The sequence below is a fragment of the Meriones unguiculatus genome, chromosome 6, assembly GCF_030254825.1.
Source record: "Meriones unguiculatus strain TT.TT164.6M chromosome 6, Bangor_MerUng_6.1, whole genome shotgun sequence".
Taxonomy (NCBI): Eukaryota; Metazoa; Chordata; class Mammalia; order Rodentia; family Muridae; genus Meriones; species Meriones unguiculatus.
Genome location: NC_083354.1, coordinates 117,600,328 through 117,623,912, shown reverse-complemented (window position 1 = coordinate 117,623,912; position 23,585 = coordinate 117,600,328). Strand labels below are relative to the sequence as shown.

At 38.7% G+C, this 23,585-nt stretch overlaps 1 protein-coding gene across 1 annotated transcript in view; it reads right to left on the bottom strand.

Annotated features, from left to right (window-relative positions):
- Rp1 (RP1 axonemal microtubule associated) overlaps positions 1–23,585 on the bottom strand; it is a 223,286-nt gene that overhangs the window by 68,824 nt on the left and 130,877 nt on the right. The window contains exons 15-17 of the mRNA XM_060385925.1: positions 20,261–20,473; positions 12,389–12,566; positions 3,744–3,875 (exon numbers count right to left, since the gene is read on the bottom strand). Coding sequence (XP_060241908.1) covers positions 3,744–3,875; positions 12,389–12,566; positions 20,261–20,473 — 523 coding nt within the window. The remainder of the gene's footprint in view (positions 1–3,743; positions 3,876–12,388; positions 12,567–20,260; positions 20,474–23,585) is intronic.

Below are 23,585 nucleotides of genomic sequence, written 5' to 3'. Positions count from 1 at the left end.
TACTAAATTACACTAAATTCAGGACTCAATTTTTATTTTGTACCTAAGATGCCCATTATTAGTCTATAGCTTTCTTTTTTTTTTGTATGGTTTAATGTTTGACCTAACCTACTCAGTCATTAATAAGTTTCAAGACAGCTGAGGCCAAATTTATTTTTCTCCTCACTAATTCTCTTACTCATTGGCTAGTTTTATGCCAGCTTGACAAAGCTAGAGTCATCAGACAAGAGAAAGCGTCAAAGAGAAAATGCCTCCATAAGATTAGGCTGTAGAAAAGCTGTAAGGCATTTTCTTAGTGATTGATACAGGAGGGCCCAGCCCATTGTGGGAGGTGCCATTCCTGAGCTGGTGGTCTGCTTTCTATAAGAAAGCAGGATGAGCAAGCCATGGGAGCAAGCTAGTAAGCAGCACCCCTCCATGGACTCTGCATCAGCTCCTACCTGTAGGTTCCTGCCCTGTTTTAGTTCCTACTCTTGCTGCTTTTATAAGGAACAGTGAGTGAAATAAAGTCCACCCACTAAGTTGCTTTGATCATGACCTTTCATCACAGCAGTCATAACCCTAACTAGGATACCTTTCATTGCCAATCAGTTAGGCATTTGGGGTGTGTGTGTGTGTGTGTGTGTGTGTGTGTGTGTGTGTGTGTGGTAACTAAGCAAAAGAATGGTGTGAAGCATTCTGTGTTTATCATAAAGACTGGTTCTTTCATTTGCTCAAGTCATTTGGTATTTTGGTTGAGTGAAGACAGGTGTCTGGCCAAAGTCCATTGACATCGATCGCCAGGGTGGTGTTTTTGCTAGAGGAAGAATATTTAGGTAGGTCTTATAGGAGCTCCTCTCTCTCTCTCTCTCTCTCTCTCTCTCTCCCTCCCTCCCTCCCTCCCTCTCTTCCTCTCTTCCTCTCTCTCTGTCTTCCTTTCCTCCCTTCCTCCTTCCTTCCCTCCCTACCTCTCTCCTTCTATTTCAATTTGAAATAGTAATCACGTGCTTGCTTCCAAAATTCATTCCCATCTTTGACCTACGAAGTGATGCTGTAAAAGGACATTCCTGGTTCATACTACTATATGGACTTTGTACTTCCAAAACTTTGAGCTAAATAAAACTTTTTTCTTTATTGGGCAGTTGTCTGTAGTACTTAGTCATAGTAATACAAAGATGATGAATACGTTTCATTTGCTTCGTTCAAAAATTCCATAGTTCCTACCACTCAAAATTTTAACAATGGCAACGTTTTAAAATGTTCAACAAGAACAATTTTTATAAGAAATGTGACAGTTTTCTTTAAGCTTTCTTCATTCACAAAAAAAGGTCTATTTCTGAAGATGTCAGCTAGCATGCTATTTTGAACCATGTCAAATTTGCTTGAGGTAGCCAACTCTAATTTAAAAGTCTTTGCTTCCTGACACAAATTGAATCCTTCTGTGAGAAATTTTAACTAACCACATGATTCTCACAAGAGTAATTCTTCACACTGCTCTGTGAATCTAGGCTGTATGGAAATACAGTTAGGACTAGTCCACTACAACAAAAAGTCACAGCGCTGACTTCCTTATGGCTGGCATTATAATGATGGAGGCATTCCAAGGAGACTTTTTATTTATTCTTTGACAATTTCATACATGTATTTGTTGCATCTGAGTTGGGTTTACGTTACGTTTTCTTTCCCTCCTTCTACTTTGATGTTCTTTCTTCTTTTCTTCCTTCCTTCCTTCCTTACTTGTTTTTTTCTTCCTTCCTTTATTTCTTTTCTCTCTCTCTCTCTCTCTCTCTCTCTCTCTCTCTCTCTCTCTCTCTTTCTCTCTCTCTCTTTCTCTTTCTTTCTTTCCCACAGTGTTTAATTGAGGTTGCCTGCATGAGCATATTGGGCATAGGATGTGCATGTGGTTACTTACTAGAACAGGGTCCCCTCAGAACCCACTGCCTTCCCATAATCCCACAGTTAATGGTGAAACCTTCAGAGCCCCTCTTCCATGCATGACAAAATAGTAACAGCTCTGGTCTTTTGCAGAACGTAGGAAGATCACAGGTTCAGTGAGTTCACAGATGCAATGATTTTATCGTGTCTCCAAGACGCTTTTGTAGCAATCTTTGCCAACCTCTAGCTCTTGAATTCTTTTCATCCCATATTCACAATGTTTCTGAGGCTTGGTGGGGTGATATACATAACCTCTTTCAAGGTGAACATTCTACATTCACTTGTTCTCCACAGTCAACTAGCTATGGTCTACGCATTAACTGCCACTCACTGTGGAAATATGCTTCTCTAATAAAGTTTGAGAGATAACAATTTGATATCATCTCTATTTAGCAAAATAACAGCAGTAGCTTCTCTCTTTGGGCCTGTGGCCTTCCTAGCTACAGGCTCCTGACCACATTTACAGTATAAGGCATCAACTTTGTCTTGTATAATGGGCATCAAACCCAATTAGAAATGGTTTGGCTACCCCCATATAATGTTCTGTCATACCCCCATTTGCCACCATTGCATCAGTGAATGCATCTTGTCAAGCAGGTCATTCTTATTAACTAATATTTAAAAGAAATAATCGTGTACCAAATAATTAATTTTCAAAAACTATTTTGTTAAAGCTTACATTCAGGTTTTATATTCATATATATATGAATGAATTATGTATATATATTTATTTACATATATTTATAAAGAGGGAACAGAAACGGAGCATACCATAGTTGTCCTTTGAAAGACTCCTCCCAACAGGGGATTGAAGCAGATGCTGAGACTCACAGTCAAACTTTGAGCAGAGCCCAGAATGTCTTATGGAAGAGCTGGGAGGATAGAAGGACTCTGAGGGGCCAGGAGCTCCACAAGGATACCAACAAAGCCAATAAATCTGGGTCCAGAGGGACCTGTAGAGACTGATACACCAATCAAGGACCAAGCATGGAGAGGATCTAGACCTCAGATGTAGTCCATAGGCAGCTCAGTCTCCATGTGGATTCCCTATTAATGGAAGCTAGAGCTGTCTCTGGCATGCACTCTGTTGCCTGATCTCTGATCATTTCCCCCTGGTGGGGCAGCCTTGCCAGACCAGAGAGGAAGAGGATGCAGGCAGTAATAATGAAATTTGATAGGCTGTGGTCAGATGGTAGGGGAGGAGGGCTCCGCCTTTCTGAGGACCAGGGAAGGGGAACAGGGGGAAAGAGGGAGTGAGAGATGGGACCAGGAGGAGATGAGGGAGAGGGTTACAATTGGATGTAAAGTGAATAAAGTGTAAAAAAAAAAAAAAAGAAAAGTTTAAATTAAAAGAAATACAAATCAAAGAAAGAAAGAAGAAATGATTCAAAGGCTGGTGTGGTGGCACACAACTTTACTTTCAGTCTTCTGACTGAAGATTAAGAGTTCTGAGCCAGACTGGGAAAGTACTACACTGTTTCCTTCTGTTGGGTGATGGTTACAAGACAAAGCACAGAATTTGATGGATGATGTACATTTTACCTACCAGTAAGAAGAATGTATTTGAGGAAAAGAAAATGATCAAACAAATATAGGAACTAGAAAATCAAAACTTTAGGATTTGAAGTACTTTGTTCATGATCCATCTTACTTTACACCATAGAAGCAGAGATTGTTTTGATTGTGTTAAATAATATATTATCATTTTTACATTGCTTTAATTCAGTATTATTTTATATTATTTATGTTATAATAATATGATGTTATAATATTTTTCCAAAGCAAAAACAAGGTAGAGAAACCAATCAAAAGAAGAGGGAGAGGCTTACGTTCTGATGATAAGGGTGAGGGGCATCTGGCCATGGAGTCCGGTTGTGTTTCTTCCTGGTGTTTTGGCACATGGATCTCTTCTTCCCCTTGGTTTGGTGTTGCAGACATCCCCGTTGGGTTTTCTCTGCCAACTAAAATTAAGGTTTTTAAAAACTGAAAGACACTATCCTTTCAAAACCCCTGCCTCTTCTCAGAATGTTCACCATATGCTCAGCACCAAATTTAAGTTTTCCCATTGTTTGCATTTCAATGACTACTCAGATCATTTCACTCTTATTACACAGTTACCAGAAAATGACTTGTCATTCTTACCAGCCAGCTATGCATAAATAGCATTCCTATAAAACCTATTCAACACACTGTATTCCAAGCAACAGCTTAACATCACAATATGAATCAAATGACTTATTCAAGATGTTTTCCTTACAGATGCTAAATTGGAGCTAGTTGAGTAATCTTCTGCTTTGCCTTTCTCAAAAGAAGAAACTGACTAAAGCATCATTCAAAGAGAACTTCATGGAATCTTACTAGACTATGAAAACCAAAGAAATTTCACATATCTATAAATGAAGAAAAACACTAGATCCTTTTCTGTTGTTTGCTTAAAAAAAAAAAGCAAGCAGTTTGGGAGGATGATTCAAAAATAGGTACCTCCAATTTCGTTGAACAATGACTTCTATTGAAGCTATCTATTATTCAAAAGTGTTATTTATATTTAGAATTTCAAAGTTAAGTTGTGGCTGTTCCTTTGGATCAAGGATAGGATGGGTGCTGTCTCTTAGGTGACAGTCATTTAGACTACGGATGTCAAGTTTTAGAGAATGCATCCACAACAGCACTTATGAAGGTGTCTGACTATATAAGATTAGATGCAGTCAATAACATCATAACTCCCCTCAACAATATGGATGACTCATAAAAACAGAAAGCATGCAAAGCTCCTAGGTGTGGGGTGAGTGACAACTTAACAACATGAATGACACACAGACAGCAGTACACTGGTATCTGAAGAGCTGCCTGAAGACACTGGGCCTCATTTATGTCCTGAAAGGGTATAAACTCGCAATAATGTGCTTTTCCTCACCAAGTGCTAGGAAGGACTGGTTTTACCATTTAGTTTGCTTATAGTATAACCTTTAAGCACCAGAGATGGATGACAACAAAGAAATATTAAAAAGGAAAGGTGTCTAGACCTCTACATGTTCACTGGGAGGAAATAAGAGCTTGAAGGAAAAAGATTCCTAAACACCTGACTTAGGGTCCATTTGCCTTTGTACATAATAAAATTTGGCATTGTAAGGAAATATGAACCAATCTTTTAACTATTATAATCTTATACACATGGAGAGTGATTCACAAAACCTGCAAAAGTAATGCAGGAAGTATTCATGAAGAAATGAATATTCCAAAGACTAGAAACAAGCACAAAAGGGTTTGCACATAGGATCAGCACAGAGAGTGACTATGAAATAAGAAATAACCTCTCCAGTCACTCTACCTTCCCTGAACTAACCTCTCAGTGTTCTTCCTGGGATTCTCTAAAGGGCTGATTGCATCTATTTCTACAACAGTGGAGAGAGGAGATTTGGACATGGAAAGTATGTTGTGTAAACACAAGAGCTAGGAATCTCCTGTCTCTCTGTGCAGAGGGAGGAGGTAACTCATGGAAGGTGGTTCAGACTCCAAGTACCGCAACAGGCCTCCAATAACACTCTAGATTGGAGCTATACTACCATTGTGCCCTCCTCTCAAATTTTAAGAAAAGCAAAAGGAGTGTGAGAGTCTGTGGATGTAACTCAAGGGCTATAGTGCTTGCCTAGGACACATAAAACCCTAGGTGTGATCCCTAGTACTCCATAAAACTGAGCATTATGGTATAAATCTATAATCCTAGCACTTGGGAAGAGGAGACAGGAAGCTCGGTACTTCAAAGGTTATCCTTGGTTATTTGGGTACATAATAAGTTTGAAACCAGCCTGGAGTACATCAAATACTGCCTCAAAAATCAGCTCATTAAAATTTAAACTTACAAAGTCAAATTTTTAAAAAAATCAAAATTTGAATGTGATAATTAAGTATTCACATCTGATGATATCTCATTGTATGCACGATGTCAGTTATGTCAAGACTCAATCAGACTACAAAGTTAATTAGTAAAAACGTGTTTTCCCAGGAGGGAAGGAAGGAGGGGCTTATGGGGGATACAAAGTGAATAAAGTGTAATTAATAAAAATAAATAAATAAATAAAACATGTTTTCCATATTTAAAAAAGAAAAAAATAGAAACATTGATCGCAACAATAAACTTCTGTCATAGTTAATAAGTGAGATTATTGTACACATAATTAAGATCTGATGAGTTGGCTTCCATTGCATTTGTGTTTTATATATAATCTTTATTTTTAGATTTTTCTTAAAAAAAAAGCAAAAATGAAATTATAAACACATTTTAACACAAATATCTGTACGACTTTGTAGGGGGAATGGAGGCCTTTGTGCTCACAAACCTGCACTAGAGCAACCTGGAATGGTAGGCACACAGGGTTATTCCTTCTAGAGAAGAAATCCAAAACCTGTTCTTCTCCGAAACGCTGGAGCAGTCAAGCTTTCTCACCTAGTGGCCTTTGTGCTATCTGTATGGCTGTGGATTTTCTGATACTGGATCCTCCCCCCCAGATTGTTATCAGAAATCTGATTTTCTTAGTCTATTTATAGAACCTGTCCTTTGGACTTTACAAGGAGTTTGGGTGCAGTCGCTTCTGATGCTTATGTCTTCTTTGTTGTGCATGCATGGCTGAGTTAACTATCACCAAAACAGTTCTTGCCAAATTGTGCTTAAATATGCCTAAAATAAACCACTTGGGGGCAGACTCCTGAAGTTTGAACGAACACCAGCTACTGAGTCTTGCTGAGCCAAACTGCCTTTTGGCCTCCTGTGGCTCATCACTTTGCTGCTCATCAAGGTCACAGAGTCTCTCTCCAACGAGCCTTAAACCTGAAATTTCTTTTTTGAAATCTTATTATTGTTATTATCATTATCACCATTACTATTTACTACTGGTGTGTATGTTTGGTTTGTGTGATTATATAAATATACACATTATGTATATAATGTGGAGTCATGGCACAAATATGGAGTAACGAAACAGTTTTATGTACTGTTTTTTTTTTCTTCCACCTTTACACGGCTTCCAGAAATTGAATTCAATTCTTCAAACTTCTATAGAAAGCAGCTTTATCCATTGAATGATCTCAATGGACCCAACAAATTCTTACTGTAACAAAAATGTTATATTTAAATCACATCTTTAGTTCTACATTTTTTTCAGGCTGTTGAGCTAGTGTCCATTGCTTTTTTTTTTTTATAAAGAGGGTTTTTCATACCATAATACATGGACAGAATTAGAACAAGGAGAGGAAAACGTCTGTACATGAATGAAGCCTGTGTCCTAACGCTTTGAATGCGTTCATGCTGGCCACAGTGTTCTGTGTAAGTAGGGGGACACTGAAGCTAACGGAAGGTTCAAGTTCCAACTAGCCTAAGGTTCTCTTAACGACACACAGAGGGAGGTCATTATCTGAGTTTGTGAGTGTTATTACTTGGAATAATAGGAATGAGTGAAATTGCCAAATAACCCATTTATCTAGATAAGACATGGAGAATCTCCTGACAAGTTCAGCATAATAAATGCTCACATCAATTCAAATACTTTCCTGTGTGTGAGGTTCATATGTTCTGAGTAAAAATTCATAAAAGAAGATGAAGTTTAGCTTTCCAAACTTTCTGTCTCAACTAAATAATAGCAAGATACATGGTTTTATTATAAACTCTGTATTTGCAATAATTAAATCAAATCCTAACCAAATTATACATGAAAAAAAAAATCAAGTTACAGAGAAATAATGTGACTTGCCCAAAATGATTAGAAGGGATCATGAAATACCATTTCTTGCCCTCTAGAAATCAATCAGCTCTGTTTAAATTATGAAAGACACACAACGAAATACCTTTGTCAATTACTCTAACAGCCAATACTTGCTCAGCACCCACAGAACGTCAGCCACCCTGAGATGTTAACTCACGTGGCTCTCACACCAGCGCTGAGTTAAGGCATTCCTGTCGTCATTTTATAGAAGAGTGACATGTGGCCCAGTAGCTGTGTGGGCACACTGCTGCCAAGAGGCCAAATAGATATATATTACAAATTTTATATGATCCAGTCTGTCAATCGTATTTACGTAGTACAGATTCTGTAAAATTCCAATATTCTAAAATTATAAAAATTAATGGGGTAGTTACTTAAAAAGTTTTAATACACACCCTATCACACAAAACCTTGCAAGAGCTTCCTGGGAGGGAACTGTTTGTATTTGTCATACTTGGGAAAAAAACTAAAAACTAATACTTTCCACTAAAGGAGCACTCTGACAGCAAGTTATCTCCCAGCCCGACCTAGAAGAGTTTTCAAGCAGTTTCTGCATTACTGATCATTTTGAAGGACCTAAGGAAAATCACCATCTTTTCATCTCAAGCACACATCTCCTCATATTTTCTTAGGATGTATTTACTAAAAATATGCACACTTGCAATTTCAAATGTTCACATATTCAAGTAAAAAGAAATCTTACCACGGTATAATGTTACTTACTATTCTTCTGTGCATATAGCAAAGCAGAATCTGAGATGCTTATTTAGTGACATGCTGCTAACACATCAAAATAAAACCCAGGCGTGACATGCTACCAGGTGACTGTAGCAACAGTTGCTTATTCAACAAATACACCCAGTTTACCTACTGCGAACCAAGCACTATGCTACATCTACAGATGTCACAGGGCGGGATCAGTGCTGCTTTCAAGTAAGTACTCAATGTTCAGAGAAGCCAGGAAATACCAGAGCAGGAAAAGAAAGGAAGGACGGGTTACAGGTGAACACCCACGCCTGTGCTTTCTGGTTCGTCGGGTAACTGGGCAATTTCTAGAAAGCTGAAGTGGGTTGAGGGTAAGATCACACAGGAGGCTCCTGGAGGCTCCTGCACAGCAAAGGGCGCCCTGTACACAACAATCAAGCTTTGTGCTGTCTTTCTGTGGAGTGTTCAGTATTTGTTAAGAGTCGGAAGTGAATCTCTGGGAGCACTCGCGGGTGCTCGCTCTGCAGTTTCGCTCTTCATTATCCCAGATGAGATATCCGAAAATCGGCCATAGAAGCCAAGGGGCGTGCCCGCTGAATGTTTAAGCATGCATTTCCCTTATTCTGGGATTCCCCCCCCCCGCCCCGCCCCCGCCTGCAGCTGGAAACCAGGAGCAGGAACTGCATGTAAGGAAACGCTGATGCTTCCATCCACTTCAGGATGCTTGTAGTTCAAAGAGCTGTCATGAGGTGTCCCAGGCAGTTTCCTGTATTTTGCCCTTACTGAAATAAGAAGATGTGCCTATAAACGGGGGTGGGGTGGGGGGGGGAATGCAAACTGCCCATGTTCTAAAACAGAATTGAATTGTAGAATTTGTAAAGTGACTTTTGCCTGTAAACTGACAAGTGTGGGCTTCTTAATACCCTTCATTTCTCTTCAGACCATCCCTTCTTTTTATCTCCTCTTCTATGTACTTTTATACATTTATTTAAAATTAGCACTATTCATTCATGCCTATCTTTTCTTCTCTGCCTCCTTATCATTTGCCTTTCGTTCTCTTTTCTTCCAGAAGCTTGCTGCCTCCTGTCGGCCCTTCCTCACTGCTCTGCTCCACCCTGTACCCCTTCTGTGAGCTCTCAAGTCATCTGCTGCCGTGCAGAGTCCCAATGGACAATTGCACACCCATCCTGCCAAGTGATGGTGTCACTCTGTGACAGCCTGTGGGGATCAGAGGGTGGAGTGACTGGTGTTTTTACTAGCCCAACCGTGTGGAAACTAAGTGGACTTTAAATGGAGTTGATACAGGTAAATGAAAATAAATAGGTCAGATATATAGCCATGAATTCAAACTATATTCCTGCTTTTAACCATCTTTTGCAAGATATCACACATACATGGGTGCACACACACGACACACATGCGCAAACACACACTCCACACGCTTGTGCAGAGAATACTGGGTACACGCTAACAAGAAAACAGAAGCTAAAAGTCGCAGTGACTAAAAAAAATTAGATTTTGGTTAAGCCAAAAGTCATAAAATGGCATAAGAAAAAAAAAAAAAAACAAAACACCTCTGAGACAATTTTAAAATGTATTGTTAACTGCATTGGTCTCTTTTGTTCAAGCCAGTATACTTCTAACTTAAATTATTTAAACAAAGTTCTTAAATCCCCTATTTGTCAAAGAGCCTGAACTTACATGTATGAGACACCATTTCAAAGCATTCCCAGGTCTTCCTTGTCCTTGGGCCTTTTTCCCCTTGCATTCCATTTTTAACACAAATCCCATTTATTTTTTATCTTTAATACTAATCTGCACCCCCTCCTGTTTCTTTAAAACCGGAAGTATTAAAAATTATCAGCTATGATGCCAAGAATTCTAAGAGCTTTGCCCTCTCTTGGCACATATAGAACATTCTTCAAGACAAAATATTCAGTGTGGATGGTGGTGGCTAGTTTTGTGTCATCTTGAGAGGAGGGAACACCAATTGAGAAAATACCTCTGGAAGATCAGCTGTATTCAGGCAAGTCTGCAGGCCATTTCCTTAATTAGAGATTGGTGTGAGGAGGTCAATACCGCTGGAAGACCTACTGTATGCAGGCAAGTCTGCAGGCCATTTCCTTAATTAGAGATTGGTGTGGGGAGGTCAATACCTCTGGAAGACCTACTGTATGCAGGCAAGTCTGCAGACCATTTCCTTAATTGGAGATTGGTGTGGGAAGGTCAAGCTATTGTGAGTATTTTGGGCTGGTGGTCCTGGGTTCTGTAAGAAAGCAAACTGAGGAAACCAGTAAAAAGCAGTCCTCCGTGGCCTCTACATCAGCTCCTGCCTCCAGGTTCCTGCCTTTTTTGGGTTCCTGCTCTATTATATATATATATGGAACTGTGAGTGAAATAAATCCTTTCCTCCCCAAGGTGCTTTTGGTCATGATGTTTCATCACAATGACAGTAATCTAACTGAGACAGAAGTTGGTAACAGGATCATTGGACATTGCTGTGACAGACTGGACCATGTTGTTTCGGGGAGGATGGTGGAAAGTAGGGGATTGTGAAAGGATTTTGAAATGCTGGGCTGGAAAAGTCATTGAGTGTTCAAAGTTTGGTGACCTGATCTGTGAAATCTTGGAAGATAATAGTATTGAGAAAAATGCAGATGATAACAGATGCCTGATTTGTGAAGTTCTGAGAAAAGTTTGAGAGTCTCTTAAAGACACTATTGGGGCTATTGCATATTTTGAATTAAGGATCTGTGGTTCTGGTCAGCTGAGCTAAAGGACTGACTTTAATTAACAAGATTCCAGAACCACTACAAAAAAAAATTTGCTTTTCTAGGACAATCAATGCTGGTTAGCCAGGACTGAGAAATTAGTAGTGATTAAGACAAGACCAGCATCATTGAGGTGAAATCTTCTGGAAAGTATTTTCTCAGAGAAACTGTGTTCTGGAGCCAGCCAAGGTTGTACTTTATGCTGGCAGCATAACTTGGTACTATAAGAGTCACACTGATGACTCTTACTAACTTTGCTGGTACTAACTTTGAAGGCCTAAGGGGTCATGGAGAACAACTGAGGCTTGGCACTGTACTTGGCTGGAGTTCCTGAAGAAAGCCTAGGAGAATCCATTGGTGAAAATGCAGCCCAGATGCACTATTTTGAATATGCCAGGACCATGGGATAACTGCCAAGAATAGCAGCAGCCATGGAGTAGAGACAGCCTAAGCCTAGAAGACAAGCTATGCATACTGCTGAGGGAAGAGCCAGAGAGGTGACCCAGGTCCTTTGGAAGAGCCCAGGAGACTATGAGTATAACCCAGCCATTGGATAATGAGTTATTTATACTGTTGGGAGTTTGTTTGCTTTGCTTTGTTTTGTTTTTAACTGATTATGACTGTGGTCTGGTGTTGCCCTTTTGGAATTAGAAAATAGTGAACTCTTGTTTCTCTTTGTTTTGTTTTGTTTTACTTTATGGTCATCCACAGTTGAGAAATGTTGAACTTTCAAATAAATTTTCAAGTTTTATAGAAATTGAATCCTAAAAGAGAGTATACTTTAAAAAGACTTTCAACTTTTGAATGTTTGAATTTTTAAAGACTGTGAAATTTTTAAAGTTGGGACATTTTATATTATGATTTTGATATTAATGTGTGATCTTGGAAATGAACAAGAAAAGTTATTGCTTAACAATGATGTTTGATTGTCAGTTGACCAGGGGTCAACTGTGCTGACTAGGTTTGTGTCAGCTTGACAGAAACTGCACTTATGAGCATGTGCAACACAATTTAATGTTATGAAGGACCTCAAGATAGCCAAAACTCTGTACTTCATATTAACTGCTTGAAAACTAGAGGGGAGCAGTCATCATTGTTTTCATCATACCATTTTTAGTATTATTATAAGGAAAAATGTTCAAGAATGGGGTATTTTCTATTAAAACTGCAATGAAATTTTCAGACATTCCACAAGGACCATCATAAAGCCGACCAACTTTAAAATATTTGAAGTAAACATACATTGGATAACACGTGGATAGAAGCAAACACTCTCATCTTTAGTATAGATGATGGCTTTTGCCTGTCCATCTGGTTGAAGCCCAACAAAGAGTCCTGGGCTCTTCAGAGATTCCAGACTTACAGATGCATTTTCCAGGTTCTTTTTTATTTTAAAATGACAATCAGCATCTCCAGTACCCTAAAATTAAAATAACATGATTTCACAAATTTGAGCAAATATTACACTGAACAGAACTGAAAATCAATCATTCTCAAGAAAATAATTTTTCTTCTTTTTCAAGCCATCTGCTTGAAAACTCTAGGACATTTTCACACTTTCTCAATAATGTCCAGAAACAGAGACCCCATCATAGGTAAAGGAAGGGAACAGGGGTAGGAACAAAGGGCTCTGAATCACAAAGGAGCTCCACCTAAAGAAAGGCTACTATGTGTTGTTTATTTCAGAGTTGCTCACCATTAGTCTTCATAAAGTCATTTTCTTCCTCTATTTAATTACAGTAACAAGGAACTGACTAACGTATATACCACTGGTCTGTGTAAAGACAAACAAAATCATTGATACTGGAAACTAGTATGGGTCTACAGAACAGAATCCTGTGCTCCTAGTCTTTGACTTTATGAATTTTTTTTCAAGTTTTGCATCTGGATAGCACCCAGGGAAGAAAGGGGAGAAATAAAAAAATAAACAAACTAATAAGATCAGTACGCATGTATATGTGTAAACTTCTATTTTATTATTGACCCTGTAACAGACTAATCTTTGAACAGAAAAGAGAAACCAAAATGCATATATAATATTTTAGAGGGTAAAAATCAATCAGCTTAATTAAGCATGCTGACATGTACTTGTACTTTAGTGTATTGTAGGTTTTAGTCAAACTGCTTTGTTTTTATAGTCTAGTCTCCTACACCTTAGGTTCTCCATAAATAAGTCCATTTTCTACACAGATAACAGATTTATTAACTTTAATTTTATTCTCAAACATAGCACAGCTGTCCCGTTGAATATTAGTATCACTTTTTACTAAAGGGCCCAAAAAAATTCCCCTTGACTCATACAATTTAAAAAACCTTTCCTGGAGACATATCTTCCATACGAACACTAACATACACACCTACTTCCCTTGTTGCTCTTTCACACTGAAGCATTACAGCCTGCTTACACCCTTTTAACTGAAGTTAAACAAGGGCAGAAGGCCAGCCTTACTACATTTACTACAGGCCTACCAACAGGCAGGTCTTCCCACCAAGCTTGTCTCTTTGTTACCACTGTTAATTGTCTCTGTTTTGCCAGTGTGACTGGTTTGTGTAATATATTTTCTCTCTCTTGTAATAATGAAAAGTGAGACTATTCTCTCTAAAAGTCAACATTCCAGGAAATTTATTCTGACTCCTGTTCAAATCCATCCTCTCTCTCTGTGTGCTTTCAGATAAGCAGTTGAATAATAATTTAGATAAAATTTCTAGTTTTCTATTTTTTTCTAAATAATGGTTGTATACATACTTTTTCAGAAGCACCTCAAAGAATGGTAATTCTATCCTTCAAGCAAAAAACTAAATATTAAATTTAACATAACTAAATTTTAAAACACCAGAATTGCCTTTATTTCTTTTTCCTTTAAACAAACAAACAAGCAAGCAAATAAACAAGCATACAATCTGCTTTATCCCTAATCCCATGGTCACTGGTTAAAAAATTTCAGATGGAAAATAAAAGAAAGTATATACAAAAGGGTCTTGTGTGGCCTCTAAATATTAGAAACAATAGCGAAGTACATAAAAGCTGCTGTAGGGTATCGAGTGCATGTTCTGACCATGCATTCCATGACCACATCCTCGTGGCTTGTTAGAGAAGAAAAAGTCCTAGTGACGTCACCAAAGTGACATTTTTAACTTGTCTTTCATTCGGTATTTGCTGAGCACCTATCAGATATCAAGGCTTCTGAATTTAGGATATTTTAATAAATAAAGCAAATATGCCTTTAATATTAATATAGATTCTGTAATTCAACATTACTAATGCTCCAAACAGCCTTCTCTTCCAAAATGGATGAGTTGATATTGTATTCCCTTAGCAAATCTGTTTGATCCTGATAAGGAAAGCATTGTTGCTATTTTCAAGGCCCTCTCTATAGCTTTGAAAATTAATATGTAGATTGTGTTCTACATTAGCATTAAATATGAGGCCACTTGATAGAAAAGTCAACTGAAATAATTTATCTTGCCATTGCTTGTATACAAACATGACATTATTACACTGATTTTTTTTTAAAAATGTTTGCTTAAGGAAAGTATGATTTGTAATTATTTGCCTAAAATCAAGCAAAACTTGTCAATGATAGAACGGTCTTTTTCTTCCAACTGAACTGCCCTCCACAAGCGTCCTGCCGATGCAGGATGTGCCTGCCTTCTGGTCTCTAGGGTACACTAATCTTGTTTCTCTTTCAGTGCCTACAGTTTTGTTTTGTTTTTTTAAATTTGCCCACCCATGTTGTTCTGAGGCTGCTGCTTCATGAAAGTAACTCCCTTACAACTGTCCCCGGTGAGCTGCATTGTTGTTTGTTAGGAGCCTGAATCTCTACCACATCGCATGATTTACTCCTACAGAACAAACATTTTCTGGTGACAGAAATAGAAACATTTATTAAAGGATTGATATCACTTGGTTTGAAGATGTGTTTACCTACAAGAAAATGTTCTTAGATGTATGCTGGCAAACACATTAGAACTAGTCATGCTTTTATTTGATTCAATTTATTATAGTGAGCATTTGTGGAAGAGCAGTCAGCACCAAAGCACTTTTGGACTTTTAAGGCATAGTGATATGAACACGCATTACCATTTACCTCAGAGTGCATTTTACATCGCCTTGGAGACAGTAAGTGTGCTTTACCCCAGCCTCTAAATATATACAAACTACAGTAATTATGGTAACGTTCTCATTTGTTTTCAAAAGCAGTGAAATTCCAGAGTCTACTGATTCATGTCAGAGACAAGGAGAGAAATGATGCTCTTCACTGTTACACATTAATAGTCACAGGAGGAGAGGAACACAGGCATCTTGGCTAGACAAACTCACTGCCAAAACCTTGCACAAAGAATTTCAAATCACAACCAAACTGAGTCATTAAACACATCATAACACACAGAACAGGCTCAAGGAAAGTGGCTAGACTTTTTTTTTAACTCTAAAAACAGAATAGGTTGTTTTTGCCCTTGGTTACTCCCCAGAAGTTGAAGATAAGACTTTATTGTCAAAGGCACTATGCTTTTTGAACACAGGACTCAAAGAATTTGAGCTGAATCTGACCAAAAAGCATCGTCTCTGAGGACCACCTTTCATAGTGCCTAAAGGTGCTATGTACACTGCCAAAGATAGCAAGCAAGCAATTGTCCTGCCAAGCTGTGACTCCTATAAACCAGGACAACGTGGCTAGTGAAGCCCTGCCACGTTTATAAGCAGGCGTAATTCCACACTGCATTCTAAAATTTATCCTTACACACAGAGATAAGTGTAGCTCTCATCCTTTAGCAAAACAGCTTCTGTCTGCCACAGACAGAGACCATTACAGAAAGCCACAACTGGACAAAATGCAAATGAAGAGCAACAGGGTAACTAATGACTGCTGAGAGAAGGAAAATCAGTCTTCTCCAGCGAGGAGTCCCCTAATTGGTAATCCAATATCAAGTGGTCAAGTGGTCATGCTTAGAACCATATCACTCAAGCAACGCTAAAATGACTCAGCAGGTTCCAGTTACATATTTACTGACATACATATAACAATAATGACTGAAGACAAAGAAGCCATGAATTTGAGAAGAACCGGGCAGTATGGCAGGACTTGGAGGGAAACGGAAAATAGTGTAATTATATTTTTATTAAACTTTAAAAAAAAAAACACAAATTAAAATGCTATCCTTTAAGGATGAGCAAAATTGTTAAATTCTTTTTTTTGTTTTTAATGGTGGACTTTCCATGGAAACTCTTCTGTAAAAAAACAGTAATTGTAAGCATCCCATAGAGACACTTCAACATCACATCGACTGCTGCATTATTCACAAGATAATGAAACCAGCATAGATGGTTATCCACAGGTGTGCAGACATAGAACAAATACAGATACACCATGAAATTTTATTTGGTTATAGAAAAGTGAAATTATGACATTCACATGAAAATAGATGGAAATAGATATCATTGTGACAAACAAAATGAATCAGAAACAGAAAAACAAATATTGCATTTTTTTCACATTTGGAATGTAGATTTAAATGTACACGTGTGCATATGTGCTTATGTGTATGTACAGGAAATGAAAATAGGATGGGGACTATGAGAGATAAATAAAAGGTATAAAGACAGATAGCAAAGGGCACTAGAACTTGTGTGTCAGGAAAGCATAAGATGGATACTCTGCTGGAATAAAGGGACCAGCAAGAAGAGGACAGTGAGACGAGGGAGTAGGAACAAAACAAAATATGATTTGAGGGTATGAAAATGTCACAGCAAAAGCCAGTTCTTTATATGTTAGCCAAAAAAAACCAGCAAGAGAGCCTGGATACCAGCGTCAGTGCTAGAGTAAAGGTTTAGAAGGTAGCCTTAGGGACTCATGGTAGTGACTTAGGCCTTGTACGCTCAAAATAACTTTCTATGTGGAGGCCAGGAGAACTCTAGCTGATCCTAAAGTTCTGTTCCATCTTATATGAGAGGTCAAGGACCCAAACCCAGTGAAAAGCTAGGCTAAAATTTATTTGGACCACGTCTGATGAGGTGAGAAAACACGATCCCCAAAAATGGCCCTGTAACTAACACTTAGAAGCTGCTTTATCTTCATTTTGTATCTGTCTCTTTTATTTTCGACCATCCATATGCTTAATTCAACAAACGAGCATGTTAATCCCTCAGGATGTCCGCTGAAAACCTGCTGATATCTAACTCCTCTCATCCCTTTTCAAGGCTAAAAGTACATTGCTAAGACTAGTGGGCCCATCTTACTGTCATCTTTTACAGCGTCCTATTTCACACCCCAGAAAGGCCTCCAAATGATTCTAGTCATTGTTCTAAACCTCCGTTCCAGGAATTAGAGAACTGATTGATAACTACCTGCTGCCGCCAACAATGAGATAATGACAATATGGCTATGGTGAGCCTCAAAATCTGACCAGCTCTCAAGTGAAGGCAACTGAGGCTGTATCCTGAAGGACAATTAGAATAATCATCTCGTGGCAGCCGGATTTCTCCCCTTTAGCAATGACAGAAAAACTACTTTTCAACACCAGAACTGAGACAATGGTCAACCATTACCAGTCATATCTTGACCAAGACTGCCTAAATATTCAGAGTTCTAATCCTCTCCTCTTCACTTAAAACTCACATTAGTGTCCTAAAACAGACCTGGGGGTCACCAAACCTCTTATCTCTGCTTCACAGTGTCATTGTGATTAAAATTCTCCTACTCTATAGAAACAAACAAACAAACAAACCATCAAAACAAAAGGAGGAACTACCCACTAACCTGACACGAGCCTGAGCCAAGCATGGAAAGGCCATGCTCACGTTTTTCCTCGTTTTCTAAGATCCTTGGTGAAAGATAACCTTCCATATAATCAGAATGAAGAAATGTCACGCAGAGACTCCAACAAGAATTTGAACAACTGGTCTTAGCAAGTTCCTACTACTCAGCAGCTTACACCGGTGGGTAACAAAGCTTAGTCCCCATTACTCGCCATCTTATAACATTGAAAAAGAGGCGATGATAGGTCTCTACTTCCCGTTTTCCAGACCTGTACAGCTACTGATCCCTTTGGCTCTCCATCTTGCATACAGTATTGAAGAGCTATTCAACCTAACATAACGAGTTCCCCTCACAAATGCATATATTCTGTGGTTACAGGAAAACCTAACACAGCTTTGAAAATGAGCATGAGGCAGTTAAATTAAAAAATGAATGATCACTGTCCACGTTTCTATGTTTGCCATGCAGAGTAGATACAAATTGCCAGTTTTGACCAATCCAGACATAGGAGTCATGCTTATTTGTATCCCAGAAACCCTGCCCAGTGATTTTTAACATGCACATCACAGCACGTTACTCCAAGGTTTGCACACCTTGTACATGTTAATGATAAGCCAACTCCCTGATGCTCCTCCCATAGAATGGCTGAGCATTGGATGACATCATACTTAAATAGTTCACACCGTCATTGTAATGTTACCTATGTTTATCCCAATTAGCTTGTTTATCTGTTGAAAGACCATGAGCACGACAGTTCATCTCTTTAACTCAGCCTCAGCCTCTTCTGTGAAATTATAGTATAACTGATTTTATTATGCCCTTGTAAGCTAATAAGGAATGTCAATTAAGTGTGAATGTGTACACAAACTTTTTGCTTTGCTAGTATTAAGTATTACATGTATACATTTCAGCGTGCTGCTAATACAGGAACCTGGAAGATCAGGAAAGTTCTGAGCCTTTCCTCTCACTATCTGCATAAGTTCATGTATGATCCCCTATTTAGCCAAGTGTCAGACTTGGAAGAAGGAAGAACTTCTGAATTGACGGCCATTCCTTTTTGTCAATTGGACTACATCTGGAATCAACTAGAACCCCCAAATGGAGAGCATACCTATGAGGGATTTTTGCTAATTTGAAGTGGGAATATCTACTTCTAATCTGGATCTTTGAGGCAGAAAGACACACCTTTAATCCTGATCTTCTGAGCTGAAAAACCCTACCTCCACTCTATACCATGCCTTCTGCTGGACACCAATATAAAGACATGGGAAAAGGAAGGTTTCACTCTTTGCTTGCTCTCACATTGCTAGCAAGTCCATTCCTTCACTGTCATTAAAACATACTTCAGCAGGATTCTAGTATTTACTAAATACTAGCTGAGGCACGCAGCCTCAAGGACTGTAGAATGACTGGATTCTTGGACTTTCCATTCATAACCAGCCCTTGTTGAATTAACTGGACTATAGCCTGTAAACCATTCTAATAAATTAAATTGGTGCTGGGAGCAGTGGTGTATGCCTTTAATCCCAGCACTCAAGAGGCATAGACATGTAGATTTCTTTATATTTGAGGCCAGCCTGGCAAGTTCCAAGCTAGCAGGGCTACATAATGAGGCTCTATCTCAATTTAAAAATAGAGAGACAATCACATAAGCTCCCTTACCCAAAGAAAATTATTCATCTATATTCCGTTCAGTGGCCTTCCTAAGGCTCAAGATTGCTAAAACCTGATTTCCACTTAGAATTTAAAAGCACTTGCTGACAACATGTGGGTTTTCCAGTGGTGGGATCCAGGCACTAAGAAGGAAACAATGAGCTGGAACTTTTAAGAGGCTGGGTTTGTGGAGTAGGCTTAAAGATCAACAACAGCAGCAAGTTCAGAGCTCATTAGAAATGTGGGCTTTCATTTAGGTATGGTGACTGCACATGCCTGAAAGCCTGGCACCCAGAAGGCTAAGAAAAGAGGACAGGGTCACGAGTTCAAGGCTAGCTTGAATGGGGAGGGGAGGAAAGAGGAGGGGAGAAAAGGTATAGAATAAGGAGGGAAGAAATGGAGACCTTATCTCCCAGCAGTCTTTGACTTCACAATCTGCTTTGAACACAAACACAATTCCTAGTGCTTTGTACACACTAATTCAAAATCTCTGTGGAGTCAGTATTTGTCTAAACACACCAGGCTCACAGTTACCTCTCTACTTACTGAAATACCAGACAAGGAGAACATGCCACATATAGTATCCAGTTTCCAAAGAATTTGTAGGTAAAAGTTAACATCCATTCACTCAGAACGGTTGTTCTCATGGCTATTACAGACAAACATCTGAACATTTGCTGGTAGGAATAAAAGAGATGCTTACCATGCCATTACAGTGCCCGTCTTTAATCCTCAGATACATTCGTGCAGTTTTCACACTTTCAAACATGCAAATCTCAGAACTGACTCTATGCACTCTCCAGTGGGATTGTTCTGACTGGTTCCCTGCTCCAGTGCACGTTCCATTGGGCTGCAGACACAGAGCCTGACACAAGCTTGTAGCAAGTATAACCACAGCACTGTTGAGGAATATGCCCTTCAGAGAAACAAACAGAAACGTGGTTAAGTACAAGGCTCTCTGTCTGCTAGGATGGAATGGCTAAGAGAGGGTGCAGTGACCAGGATAGTACCAGCAGCTAGTAAATGAAAATGAAGAAAAGAAATAAACAACTTCACTGTCGTTTCAGTGAAAAAGAAGTTGTAGGTGGATTTATGGCTACAATTAGTTATTGAGAGGGTAATATTCAGATGCTTTGGACACTTTGAAAAGTAAGATACAAACACAAATATTTCTCTTATGAAATTTTAATCACCATAAGCAAATGATTTTAATGTTTATACAAAGCAAAATTTCAAACATGCTGGGAGAAAATTTGGAACAGCTCTACCTTAAGATTCAAATATACCATTCCTGGGTATATATCTAAAAGATGCTCCACTATACAACAAGGACACCTGCTCAACATTCATACTCTTTATTCATAATAGCCAGAGACTGTAGCCAATCCAGATGTCCCTCAACTGAAGAATGGATAAAGAAACTGTACATTGTACATCTGCACAATGGAACACTTCTCAGCTATTAAAAATGAAGAAATCATTAAATTTGCAGGCAAATGGATGGAATTAGAAAAGATCATCCTGAGTGAAGTAACCCAGGACCAGAAAGACATGCATGGTTTATACTCACTTATAAGCAGATATTAGCCATATAATACAGGATAACCATGCTAAAATCCACAGACCTAAAGAAGCTAAATAACAAGGTGAACCCTAAGGAGGATGCTTAACTCTTATTCAGAGGAGCAAATAGAATAGACACCCAAAGCAGATGAAGAGAAGGAACAGGAAGGGAGCCTACCATAGATGTCCTCGGAAAGACTCCACCCAGCAGAGCATCAAAGCAGATGCTGAGACCCACAGCCAAACTCAGACAAATTTGAGTCCAGGGGGGCCTGCAAAGACTGATACACCAACCTAGGACCATGCGTGGAGAGGATCTAGATGTAGCCCATAGGCAGCTCAGTCTCCATGTGGGTTCCCTAGTAAGGGGATTAGGGGCTGTGTCCGACATAGACTCTGTTATTTGATCTTTGGCCACTGGCCCCTGGTGAAGAGGTCTTGCCAGGCCACAGAGGAAGAGGATGCAGGCAACCTTGATGAGGCTTGATGGGCTAGGGTCAGATGGTAGGGAAAGTGGCCTCCTTTCTATGGGCTAGGATAGGAGGATAGGAAGAAAGAGGGAGAAAAGGTGGAACCAGAGGAAATGATTACGATGTAAAATGAATAACTTAATAAAAGAAAAATCATGCTGGGTACTTGAATTATAGAAAGCATTATATGGATAATAGTTAAATAGTTGAATATAGGAAAGGGTGAAAAAAATAGCAAATACAAATATACTTAAATAATCCAATGTAATCCTATCTTCAGAAGAAAGTATTAAAAGCTCTTGACGTTTGATCAGAAGTATACTACAAAGAGTTGGCTAAGACCAGCCATGTGGATGCCCTAAAGCAGAATCTCAAAATCACAAGATATGAACATGGAGAAGGAAACAAGGAAAAGTAATCTGTACTAGTAATTGAAAATATATATATATTTATTCCTCTAGAAAACTGACAGCTAAATATTACTTGAGGAAAATACACACAACTGAAGTTAATGCAGTTAATGCTGAAGTGAAGAATTTAACATTACACAAAGAGGCCTAGCCTTTGCCTCAGTTTCCGGCCTGTAATCTCTAAGTCCCTGGAGCACCACATCTGATAGAGTGTGTGACTTTGTATGCACGCCTTGAGGCGGCCAGAAATGGTGGTGCAAACTGGGGAGGGGATTTTTGTGTCGTACATTGCCAGTTAACCTACAGAGGGCCTAGAGACTAAGTCCACCCACATGGACTCCATTTGTAGAAACTGGACACCAGTGCTCGGGTCAGGGTTCCTGGGGAGGCAAAGCTCTTGATATAGCCCTGAAAGCCAGCCCTGAGAAATCACCTCTGCCTGACTCTAGGAGGAAATGACAAGGGCAAGTTCTGTGTTTACTGCTTTTCTGGGGTTCTGCTCTACATTTCTCCCACCTCACAGATCTGATCTGTATCTTTTCTCGATGATAAGCTGAAACTGTGAGCATGATAGCTTAGTGATTCCAGGAGTCCGTCTAGTGAAGAGCAAAGCCTGGACATTGAGTCTGGTGAACCCAAAATGCAGTGATGATAGAAGTAAACAAATTCCCCTCTCACCTCACACCTGCCTTAGCTTTCATAGGAGCAAAACTGATACATCTCCAGAAAAAAAAAATGATGAATATTTTCCTTCAGCCTTAAAATTTTGTATTTTTGTCCTAAAACTCAATTTCTAGTTTTCAAAGCTAGGCAAATAATAAGACACAGTGAAGTTATGTATCAAACTATATAGTAAACTATCATATGCATAAGTGTAAAATAAAGAGAAGTTTTTAATACTTTAATTTTAGTAGTTTAAAATACATCCTTGTTTCAATGCTATTGAACTTAGAATGAGTTACTTTTATTTTTTTGAGTAAAGTAATATGAGAAAGTACTTATAGAGAATGATGATAAGGGCTGGAGAGATGGCTCAGAGGTTAAGAGAATAATGATAAAATATTTGAAAGGCAGGCTTGGATTGGAATCATAATACAACCTTTACTAATTATGCTATGTTAGCCAGAACTTTCAATATCCTTGAAGATCTTCCCTTTTAAAATACAGATGATTTTATTAAATTTAGCCTTGTATATGGTAAAGCTTCCTGTAAGGAAAACTATAAATTATAGCTACTATATTAGCTTTAATTACATATGCATATTATATCAAATAATTTTAAGTATTCATAAATGCATGCTATAAAGAGATATGAGCATTAGGTCAGAATCACGCATATCTAACAATCAAAGAGCACAGATGCTGATGGTTTGGAAAGTTCCATAGAAGAACCGCTAATGCTCCGTTAGGAATTCACATCCATGGTTTAACCTCCAACTCCTTTTAGGTATAGGACTTTACTCCCACCACAATCTCATTGTTGCTGAAAATGCGGCCCCAGGGCTTTTCAAAGGCCATAAATGGAATGGTAATGCCATCAGTGCCCCCTGGTGGAAAGAGATCGGACTAGTGACGTATGAGTCAA